This window comes from Atta colombica, unplaced genomic scaffold (genome assembly GCF_001594045.1).
Source record: "Atta colombica isolate Treedump-2 unplaced genomic scaffold, Acol1.0 scaffold7, whole genome shotgun sequence".
Lineage (NCBI taxonomy): Eukaryota > Metazoa > Arthropoda > Insecta > Hymenoptera > Formicidae > Atta > Atta colombica.
In genome coordinates this window covers 362,224-374,487 of record NW_017259561.1, presented here as the reverse complement: position 1 = coordinate 374,487, position 12,264 = coordinate 362,224, and the positions used below count along the sequence as shown (strand labels likewise).

At 32.1% G+C, this 12,264-nt stretch overlaps 2 protein-coding genes across 2 annotated transcripts in view; one reads left to right on the top strand and one right to left on the bottom strand.

Moving 5' to 3' along the window:
- The window catches only part of LOC108692370 (replication factor C subunit 1), a 4,384-nt gene extending 1,549 nt beyond the window's left edge, over nt 1-2,835 (top strand). The window contains exons 4-6 of the mRNA XM_018200589.1: nt 199-1,339; nt 1,479-1,893; nt 2,083-2,835. Of these exons, the coding sequence (XP_018056078.1) occupies nt 199-1,339; nt 1,479-1,893; nt 2,083-2,835 (2,309 nt within the window). The remainder of the gene's footprint in view (nt 1-198; nt 1,340-1,478; nt 1,894-2,082) is intronic.
- Nucleotides 2,836-3,365: 530 nt separating this feature from the next.
- LOC108692363 (eukaryotic translation initiation factor 3 subunit L) lies at nt 3,366-5,799 on the bottom strand. Its single transcript, XM_018200581.1, has 3 exons — nt 5,708-5,799; nt 4,132-5,592; nt 3,366-3,575 (listed from the first exon to the last, which is right to left on the bottom strand). The coding sequence occupies exons 1-3, from the start codon at nt 5,726-5,728 to the stop codon at nt 3,441-3,443; spliced, it is 1,617 nt and encodes a 538-aa protein (XP_018056070.1). The 5' UTR covers nt 5,729-5,799; the 3' UTR covers nt 3,366-3,440.
- Nucleotides 5,800-12,264: the final 6,465 nt, after the last annotated feature.

Sequence of the window (12,264 nt, the reverse complement as noted above, 5' to 3'; positions counted from 1 at the left end):
TTAATTACAGAAGTTAGATTTGATGATTATCAAATATATATATATATATATATATGATGTAAAACATAATTGAGTCTCCCAATATTTATTGGTTGATGGCAATGATTATTTTTTCACACTTTGATCGCTGATTTTAATATTCTTTCAAACAAGTATCTAGTTTTAATAACACTGTAAAATTAATATTTATAATTTTACTTGCAGATACCGATGATGAATTGTTTTCACCAAGAAGCAAATCAAAGTTTAATGCTTCAAATAAATCTGGAAAGTCTGCAAATATAGATAATAATGAAGTTTATAGGAAGAATCATAATCAACATCTTAAAATGAAAGAGCAAAACAAGGAAAGAAAAGAATTAATTGTAAAAGATAGCAACATTTCAAACATTGTCAAAGATGCTCGTAATGGAAATACTGATTTTAAAAAATCAAACAGAGCTATTAAAAAAGAACAGAAAATTAATGAAACAGTTGTAATAATTGATGATTCCGAATGCAAGATCAGCAATGAGAATATTCTGAAAAGAAAACCGAATGAAAAATTGGCACCTTTATTCATTAAACGATATAAAATAGATCCAGCAGTCACAGCAGCAAGACGTTTATTCTTACAATCGGATATAATCGATGTAGAGAACACAAAAAATACAGACCACAAAGTAAATAATGGCATACCTATATTACCATTTCCTGTTATCAGTCATATTACACAATTAGAAGATAAGTCGGACTCGATCAAATCTGAAATAGAACACAAATTTTCAATGAAAATCGAAAAACAATATTTGCCTTCGATAGATATTAGTAATTATAAATATATTACTAATTGTAGGGAAGCATCAAAAATGATTAAAACGATTAAAGGACCCATAAAAGAAAATGTGAAGCAAGTGTTATCAGAAATTGAGAAGCTTTATCCAGATGTTCGAAAAATGTGGGAGACTGTATCAACAATTAAGGGGGATTTGGAAAAGAAATCGCTATTTCCAGAAGGTAGAAAAACGCGAGCGCATGAACGAAAGAAAATATTAACAGAGAATGTTGAGACCGAGGAAAAGCAATCGCACAATTGCGCATGGACGTACAAATATAAACCGATGAGCGCGCAAGAAATAGTTGGAAATGAAGAAGGTGCAAGTAAGCTAAAAGATTGGTTGAATGGCTGGAGAACATCTTTAACAAAGGAGAACGATGACAGTAGTGGTGATGAGTTTTATTCCTCAGATTGCAGTTCCTCGTTCAACATTGAAAATAATCAGATTGCTGTCTTATTAGGGCCACATGGCAGTGGAAAAAGCGCAAGTGTATATGCGATAGCGGAGGAACTTGGCTACAGGTAATCATGACTCAAAGAAAATATATACAAAATAATCTTTAAATTAAAATAAATTCAGACATTTCTTATTCAAAGTAAATTAAAGTCGCACTTTTACACGTTAGCTTATTCAAAGTAAATTAAAGTTTTGCTTTTACAGCGTAATTGAAGTGAATGCATCTTCCAAACGAACTGGAAAGAGAATCTTAAAAGAATTAGAGGAAGCCACAAAGTCGCATAGAATTAAAAAAAGTAAACATAAATCTCTATTCGAAAGAATCATAAATGAAGATGAAACCTCAAAGATATCGCAAAATTCGTTAATTCTTTTGGAAGATATTGATCTCGTTTTTGAAGAAGATGAAGGATTTGTTTCTGCTGCGTATCAATTAGCATCAAATACCAAACGACCAATTGTTATGACATGTAGAAACACGTGTCCTCATTTGAATAAAATGGCACCACAACAAAACAAAATTTACTTTCATAAAGTGAGTGGTAACAGAGTGTCTACCTTACTGGAATTAATTGCGCTTGCTGAGACAAATTATAGGATTCCGCCTAATTGCTTAAGGGTAAGTAATCTTTAAATTATGATATAAAATTTATTCTAAAGTTTTTTTTATGAAAAGAGAAATTTGGAAATTATATATAAAGATCATAATGTTTAAAATTCAATTGTTCTATTGAAGTTGCGCAAGTTGTACAATCTTCTGTGCTCTTTTATTATTGAATCAAGTAAATAAATTTATTTCATTGTTTAGAAATTACTGCAAGAAGGCGACTTAAGACAGGCATTGCTTCAGTTGCAATATTTACTATTATCAGGTCTACCGATATTATCACAACAGTCAATGATTGTAAAGTCGTTACTTTGGCAGGACATGCAACGCTATTTATATAAACCTGCGATTAAGCTAAACAAGAAGCATAAAACAAAGAAAACTGCAAATACAAAAAACTCTAATGATACATATATATTGAACAATTTAGCAGAAGATTTGGATAGTTTATCTCTAATGTCATCTTTAATTGATATTGAAGATACGACATTAGACATGTCAGAGGAGAAAACGCAACCTAATTTATCCTTAGCTGAAAATATGTCTTTCTATTCCGCCTTATACGATTTGAACGCGGATATAGCGGATTTTATAAACAGTCAAATATTGTATAAAAACTTTGATGCAAATGAACATGTGCAAAATCAAAGTAACATTATTTTGAGGAAGCAGTTAAAACAAGGAGTGGATTTAGCGCTATCGTACGTCACATCCACGTGTTTAGATCGACAAATCATGGCATTAGATTATCTTCCGACTGCGCGAACGATATGCCGCGCAGAAGAATCTCGCTCGAGTACAAATTATAAAAGAGGCAATCGATTTTTCCATTATCTGCACAGTCTAAAAGTGCCGAACGCGTCGATGAAACCAAATATCTTAGCTGCAGCATGTAGAATGTTACAAGAAGGAGGAAATAAAACTGCATCCATACAAAAAAAACATTACTATTGACTGAGAGAAACCTATATATATTTTTATACAACGGTTTTGCTGAATTTTAACATTGCTATAAATTGCAATCAATTTATCGATATTTTACTTTTGATATGTTATTTATGTTTAATTACAAAATTATGTGTATATAATGTCTTAACATTTTGTTGCTTGTTAGATATAAAATATATGTAATTGCTATTTTCTTTACGATTTTTCTTTCTCTTTAGTAATTAAGTTTAATAAATATAGAAATACAGGTATTGGCATGTAAAAAGTTGCATTAAAAATAACTATAGTGATAAGGGAAATGTATTATGTATATTCACAAAAGTTGATCTTTTACAGATATATTATATTTTTATAATATATGTTTAGCACTAAAAATAATTTTATTTGCTCACTGTATATAAAAAAATCATAAAACACTGAATATAAATGTAGATTTTTGTACATTGCGCATTACAATATACTGCCAAACATGAATTATGTACACTTTATTGTAATGCTCTGGAATATCTGTGACAAGTGTTTAATAGAAATAAATATTTATTTTTGAAAATTTTATTCCTTTTTTGCGAACGTACTGTCAAGATGTTTAATAATTGCATAATAATATACAGTTAGATTTTTATATGATGCAACTTGCGATTCAATTCTTCAAACTTCAATATTTTGCGAATAAAAAAGTCTCCATAACGATGCGCTACCTTCGTATCGGCGATGTGAATCATGTCATGATCGATGTAGAAATCCAACTGAAAGAAAAAGAAACGATTTTCGTGAATTTAACAATGTAATTGATAAACTAAGTATTAAAGCTTGATTGAGATAAATCAATATAATCAAATAATGCCTATTCAAGCCAACACAAGATGACAATGTGAAGATTGGTTTAACATAATTATAATCGCAGATGTTTCGATCCTATTTCGGATCCTTATCAATGTTCGCATGTAAAATGTTAACAAAATTCAGTCATTTGAGTAATAATGTAACAGCAATGTCCTACTTCCTGATATACTATACAATAATTTTATCGAGTCGTGGTGAATATTTTCATATGCATCTATTTTTATAATTTCATCAACTTAAATGATAACAATGGAGAATAAATTAAATGTAAATTAACTGATCTGTGGCAAGCAAAAATCAAATTTCTTCAAAATATAACTTATTATATATTTTATTTATACGGAAAATGAGTTATTGAAAAAAACATGAAATAAATGAGAACACTAGAGATTTAGATAAGTTTTATAAATTTTTGAAATACAAGTAAAATATAATGAAAAATACAAATAAAATAATTACCTCAGAACCGGATTGGAATTTTCCGTCTAGTCCGGATGTGCCTTTTGTCCAAACAATATTTTTCATCTTGTGCTTGAAGCATAATAAATGAATTGTTAATGCATTGACTTCTTTGTCAAGATCCCATCCCTCAATATCAGATCTAGTATTGTTTCCCATAAATGTGGCCAATTTACTTAGCGGCAATGTCGTATAGAGTTTCAAATACGAACGAATAGTTGGCAACATTTTTTGTTGGACTACTTCATCCATGAATACTTGGGTTTGATGTTTGATGGCTTCACGTACATAGTCTTCATTAGGATTATCTGGATTCGGTGGTGTAAGGGATAGAAATTTGGGACATGCAAACACAAAACAATTTTCAAATTCAGTAAGATCACCATACTGCATCTTGTACATTTTTTCGTGATAATTTTTATCCCGCAGAGCCTGCTGCAGGCCTTCATCTATACACTGTGGATGTAGAACCAGACATATGGCGAGCAGATGATACATTTGTTCAGTCTGCTTGTTGATCTGATCGTTCTGGTAGCTTCGGGTGGCAAATAATTGCTTTGTACGTTGAATGTACAACAGAATACCAGAGAACGTTCTGATTGCATCTGCATAACGACGCATCATCATGTATGCAAAACCTACATAGTATGCCGTCGAAATCTGACAACCAGGTACATGGGAATATGCACTTTTCTTATAGAGCTCCACATTTTCCAAGACCTTGATGGCCTGATAATAATCACCTAATAGAGAATGCAGTCTCAGAAGACCAACAAGTGAGAAGTAGCCAAGCATCTTGTACAAGGAATGCCTGCCAAAGGCACCAGCTACAGAATCCGGATCACCACCACTCGCATATACTTCCAACTGGCTCTTTATCTTTGATTTATCAACCAGATAATGCAAAACATTTAATACACATAGAACATCCCAGATTTTATTATGTGCATTTAGATTCTCGATTTCATCTGGTGTCTTATTGGACAGATTGGCACGATACTGAGCAAAAGATTGAAATTGGTAGACAAATTCGTCAATGAGCTCCCACAGCCATTGGTCGGGTAGTTCCAGTTGTACTGGAGTATCAGGATGCAGAATATAATTGAAAAGATCGCAATAATTGTAGAAGGAGTTAAGACGCTGTTCCAGTGTAGGACCCTGCATGCGCGCATATATGTGACGATAATAAAGCTCCTTATAGAGAGTGAGAAATACTGCATCATTATCAACAATGTGGGCAATTGTCGAGGCGTCTGGCCATGGCGACTTATCAAATAGCTGCTCCGAGATCTTAGGGAACGAGTTCTCGTACAAATTCTGGATCTCAAAGATCATACCTTCGTTGATACAATTGCGCAGGAATACCAAGAAATTACGCACCACTTCGGGCACTTGCCGGTAGCTTGGTCGATCGTATTGATCATGTACATCTGGCGGCCCATAGTCGTCGTAGGCATCATACTGAAGAGAAATATGTGTATATTAAATTAGATTGAACACAAATAAAAGCTAGAATTGAGAATACTTTAAAATTTCAACGTTGTGAAATGAAAAATAAGCAAATGTGAATGTGTACCTCGTTATAATCGTCATACATTTTTGCTGCAAATAAATATAACGAAAGAGAGAAAAGTAACCTCTCTTCAACAAGTACAGCACGGCCACGAGTCAGCTATGTAGTTCACGATTATTCGGGCAGAGGGCTAGCTTTTATCATATTGCGTTCCAAAACTTATTCAAAAATTGAATAGTTTACTTCTGGCGTTTTCGACTGAGATACATTCAATGTATCTGATTTTTGATGGGTTAAAATCGTTTATTCTTTATTCCTAATTCCTTATTCCTTCTATTGTGTAAGGCCTCGCTGATAAAAATTTTTCTCAAAATTTTTATACAAATTGGAACATTTTTCAGAAATATTCGGAATTTTATATCTTCTCTCAGAATTTTTCACAAGTAAATTCTAAAATACTCTTTTCACAAGTAAATTCTGAAATTTCCCATAATTTTTAAAAACTATTTTCAAATTTTTTAGATTTTACAACATTTCGTCAGAAATTATAAAAAATTATTACTTATTTTATTATTATTCCTTACAAAAAATCTTGAAAATCTTACGATATTTCATAATTAACATATATGAAAAATTTTGAGAAAAGATGTAAATTTTTTGAGAAATGTTCCAATTTGTATAAAAAATGTTAGAAAGTTATAAAATTTAGAAATTCTGAAAAATTATATAAAAATTCTGAAAAATTATGAAAAATTCTGAGAAAAATTTTCAATTTTCAGGACTGAGAGATAAAGTTTTTAATATTATTTCTGATCCTGATATACATACTATTTATATAAGATTAATTAACGATTATAGCTACTTAAGATATCAAAAGTTTGAATATGTATCCTAACAGCACAAATGTCGATATGTCGACAGACGTCCTTCCAATATCGATTTTAAAAACTGCGATTACGCATAAAGCTTAAATGTGGAATCATTTCGTCCTTGTTGTTTAACTATAATAAAACAAGGATGAATGTTGTTCATAAGCGTTGTAGGCATAAATCAGACCATAGCCTAGAATAGTTGACTTAAAATCGGTTTACAGTCGTCTTTAAAGTGAGACATTGTATGACTTAGAGACGTCGTCTCCAAGTCGACTTACGGACGTCCATTTTTCAGACGTCTAGAAGCTATAATCGACTCAGAGTCGACTTTGCTGTTAGGGTATATATTTTTAATGGTTGCGTTCAGCGGACTGAAGAGTTGAATAAGCGCTCGCTGCTATTGATATTCTTCCAGATCTAAAATGCTGAGTGAATGATCTAAAAGAATACACCAATAACAGCAAGCGCTCAACTGTTGAGTCTGTTGAACGCAATATTAAAGCGATTTAGTAATAAAAATAAAATTTTATGACAAAATAATTGTTTGATTTTTTAATCGTAAAAAATATAAAAGATTAATTACAAACATAAAAATATATATGTCATTAATCAAGAAAAATTAAAATATTTATTCGGCATAAATTTTTAAGATATATTACACAATATTTAAATATTATAAATATTATGTATTATTGTCACTTATAACAAGAAAAGAAAAATACTCATAATTCAATCACATAAAATGATCAATAATAACATAGAATAATTTTAAATAAATAAAATAAAAATAAAAAACACTGCAAACAATCAAGAATTACTGAGATCATTTGTCATTTTAAATTTAACATACATAAAAATATGATATTACAAAATAACTATAATATCTACAAAATAATAGTTTTGTTTTAATCTCAAAAATAACTTTATCTTCAATCAGTATTTTTGTGCATAATTTTTCTATTTGAACTTATTAACCAATCCTGTTCCCATAGTCTTACTTCCAAAAGTTGATGATATGTTCTATTCATTTTTTCTATAGCACTCAAAGTTATTTTACGCGGAGTGACACAAATCGAGATTAATTTGTCCCTAACATAATGACAAGTACTTAAAGGGAAATATTTCAAAGCAGTATGAAAATAAAATACTAAACTGTCATTCAGAGACTTGTTTAAGAGTAATAATTTGGACTTGGCTTCATATAGTTTTTCTGCCCCTTCAAGAATATCAAATACTTTTTTATTAATTCTTATTTGAGCTCCAGGAGTATAATTTGAAATAGCAAAGGCAGATAAAGAGGATGACATAAATGTTAAATCAGAATTATTTCGCAATTTCAGATAACAATTTTCTCATTTGATGAAATTCCTCAATTTGAAAACAATATATTCACACATATTCTATAAAATATTTGTTGTGCAATCTCTGATATAGATTCGCAATCATTTAATTTAGAGAAATCGATGTGTTTCTATAGTTTCTTCTTTTTCATTTAATTTAGTTAGAAGTACATTCAAAGAGGAAGATACTTCATTACATGTATAACGGGAGATAGGTATTGCATGTTCCCTACTATATACATCTGTCTTATACGTATTCATAGTTCTTCCTTGAGGAATGAGGATTTCTTGTTCCTCATAAATTTTTCTTGACCAAATAAGAAGCCTTATTAGTTTCTTTTTCTCAAGGGAGGTTATGAATTTCCTTGAGAAGGAGATGCAGTTTTCATAAGCAAATCTCCAAATTAATTTTGTCACACCAATCTTTTTACTTTTGATTTAGCTTTTAATTTACATCGATTCTGTCACATCGGTAATTATTTTTAATAGCATTTTTTTCGTAAATAAATTGTGTCAAAAGCATTTTCTCCTTCGTATAACAAACATTATGGCGAATTCGATTGGAAGCACTGATGCATATTAAAGCTGTTGTACTATGATTTAATTTTAGTATAAAAACAAAATGCAAATATCTTGAATTATAAAATACATATTTTATCTAATAGTGCAATAAAATGTATTGCATTATTGAATATTTCACGATATAATCGATTTTTATGTTTATTTATAAACATATATTTACGTTATTTTGTGTACCAGGTGTATAAGCTTATCCGTTATAAATCCGCTGTTTGCTCATAGGTAGCATTAGTGAACGTACAAAGCTACTCTGGGCACAATACATTTTTTTTTATGTGTTTGACATCTGTCCATTAACCAGTGCACATCATCAGCAATCATCATTTCATGCAACAACATACATTTTTTTTTTCGTAATCATGTCTAGTTTTTTGCTAAAAAAAAAAGCATATGCGGGAAGCTTTACTTTTCTGTTTCAATTTGAAGAAATCGGCTGCCGAATCGCATCGAATGCTTGTGGAGGCCTATGGCGACAATGCTTTATCGGAAACAACGTGCAGAGATTGATTTCGCCGGTTCAATGACGACAATTTTGACCTGAATGACAAGAAGCGTGAAAATCGGCCTAGGAAAGTTGAGGACTGTCAATTGCAGGCTCTTTTGGACGAGGACGATATCCAATCGCAAAAAATGCTTGCTGAGCAATTGGGTGTTTCTCAAGCAGCCATTTCCATGCGGCTACATGGGGAAGGTTCAAAAGATCGAAAAATGGGTGCCGCATGAATTGAACGATAGGCAGATGGAGCGACGCCAAAACATATGCCAAATTCTGCTTGGCAGATAAAAAAGAAAATCGTTCCTGCATTGTGACAGGCGATGAAAAATGGATCTATTTTCAGAATCCTAAACGCAAGAAATCTTGGGTTGATCCCAACTAGATCACTCAAGATCAAATCGCTTCGGACGGAAGACGATGCTGTGCGTTTGATGGGATCAGGAGGGTATCATCTACTACGAGCTGTTAAAACCTGGTGAAACTGTTAATGCTCACCGCTACCACCAACAATCAAATTGCACCGTGCTCTGCGTAAAAAAAGGCCGCATTATCGGAAAAGACATGACAAGCTGATTTTCCTCCACGACAACGCACCATCGCACACGTCAACAATGGTCCAAAATTACTTGGAGACACTCAACTGGGAAGTGCTATCCCATCTCGTTTACTCACCAGACCTGGCACTTTCTGACTATCACCTGTTTTCGTCGATGGGGCCACGCGCTCGCTGAGCGGCACTTCGATTCTTATGAAGATGTCCGAAAATAGCTTGATGAATGGTTTGTCTCAAAAGATGAGGATTTTTTTTGGCGTGGTATACACAAATTGCCCGAAAGATAGGAAAAATGTATAGTTAGCGATGGCAAGTACTTTGAATAAATTTATTTTTGCTTCCTAGGAAAAAATAATGTTTTTCTGATTAAAAACAGCGGATTTAAGCTTCTACATCTGGTATGTACGGCGGTTTTAATGTGCATCAGTGCGCACTTAGTACGTCCAATCGAATTCGCTATTAGTTTTATTTTTGTCCATTATTGTTGTAAAATGCTTAATCACGATTTTATTTAATCAACAATGCCTTTATAATCTTTATTATTCATAATTCACGATATTAGGTTTGCATATATTATGAGTGCGTTCGGGAAAATGCTATTCGCGCTATTTAGCGCTACAAACTGTTCGCGGAGCTGCAGATAGCGCTAACAAACTATCATGACGTCACTAATGGTAGCATGTTACATCACAACTGCGCGCTATCAACGCTATTTCTGCCGAGGTAGTGTATCGGTAGCGTTAGCGTTTACAAATCTGTGAACGATCTTAGCGTAGCATTGGTAGCGTTTAACAACGTCAAAGTTAGATTATGTTTAAGGGATTATATATAATGTTTAAGGGATTCTATTCTCGAGTCTCACCAAACTTTTCTCTCTTAGAATTTCGTAGAGTAAATGTACGTACGTAATGTATGAATTTCAAATTTTATCATAATGAATGCAATCTCAATTTTAATCTCTGCTGATGGCTTGCTACTAGACTGGAGTGAACGTAATTCTTGCTTGTGTATCATCTTTAACTTTTCAAAGTTTCTGCAAAGTGCAACTTGTGTATTTGATTTCATTATAAAGTGAAAGTCAGAAATATCTTGTTAGTGGCAATTTTTAATTCCCGTGTACGGAAAAAAGTTACTATTGCGGTATAGCGCGGCAGGGTATTCCGCTGCAGATGTTTAAGATCTTTATTAGATAGAGCTTCTTCTTCTGAAATCGATAATCGAGGATGGAGGGGTTCTTCCTTTTATCTAATTAATTTACTTAGTGTAATTATTAATTTTTTGATCTAGTTTCTACATTGTTCACTTCGGCCTAGCGGCAAGCTATCATAGAGATTGCAACTGAGATTACGTTGTTATTCACTACGAGAAAATAAAAAATTTACGTTAATACTTTACAACTTTTACTTTACAAATACTTTACAAAATCTTAAAAATTTTAATTATAGGGAAAACTTTAGTGATTGAAAACAGAATCTCCTACATTAACTTAACTTCAACGAATATATCTTTCTAGTCTACCAACGCTACTCTAGGATCGTTCATGGAGCTTGCTAATGCTATCGCACTATTGGCTCCAAAAACAGCATTAGCGTTTGCATCCAGCGCAAATAGTGTCTCCCTGAACGCACTCTATATTATATGCTTTCAGTAGTAGTAAAATCCTTAAAATATTTCTTCCTTCGGGAAGGCAGACTTGAGATTAGTTTATGAAACTAGGAGGCCTTGAAGAATCGAGAAATCCTTCATGGAGACTTCCTTCATCCTTAAAATAAGGAAGGACTATGAATATGGGTGATCTGTATTTGAACTGAAGAGCTGTTGGCTTAGGATATCCTTTACATATGAAATCAAAAGCCAGCGGCACAAACAAACATCGTGTGGCGCAAGCTTAACATGATCTCTGTACCGCAAGGATGTGTTCTAGTGTACACCATCTGCCTTTGTAATTTTAAACTCTAATTTTATGAGCAATCTTCTATTTCCCATATTACAAACCAAAATAATTATTTTTAAATCTATCTTGATGACATTTTTGGAGTATTCTAAAATAATCTCTTTAATTGCATCATTGCATCATTTACTGAATAAGATAAGGAGTAAAGTGGTAAGCTACATGTTTCCAATAAAAACCAAGTCCAAACTGGACTTGGAAAAGTAAAGTTTTACATGTCAATTTATTTGTATTGTAGGCAATGTTACATTTCCAATACTTTGCTTTTGTACTTGTATCGAAATCAATCTACTTTTTAATTGCCATTTCATCAAATACTAGTCCACAGATTTTCCATGTACGTGAAATATGAAGAATGATCAACTGCAGATATTTAAAAACATTTTCAAATATTCTGGGGCTCTATTCTTGAATAAATATCACATACGGAAATAGTAATTCCATATATAATTGGCCAATCACAGTCGAGAAACTCTTATTTTCGTATGTGTTCAAGAATAAGGCTGCTGATTCAAATTTAATGTGCTGTATCTTATTTCTTAAAGTTCTCAATGAAGGAAATGGAGCAACAAGTTAATTATCTGATTATAACCATGCGATTCACATACAAAATGCAAGTTCAATCCTTTTTTAATTGTTCCATCTGACCACTTGGAACCTTTTGTACCATATACAATTGCTTTTTGCTGATCTTTATTAAAAACTGTATTGATATCTTTATTTTTCTCGCTATCTTTTTCTAAATCATTAACTTTATTTTTTAAGATCTCTTTCCTTTTCAGCCATTTTCAATGTCTCTTTTAATATTTCATATTCTTCTGGACTAAAT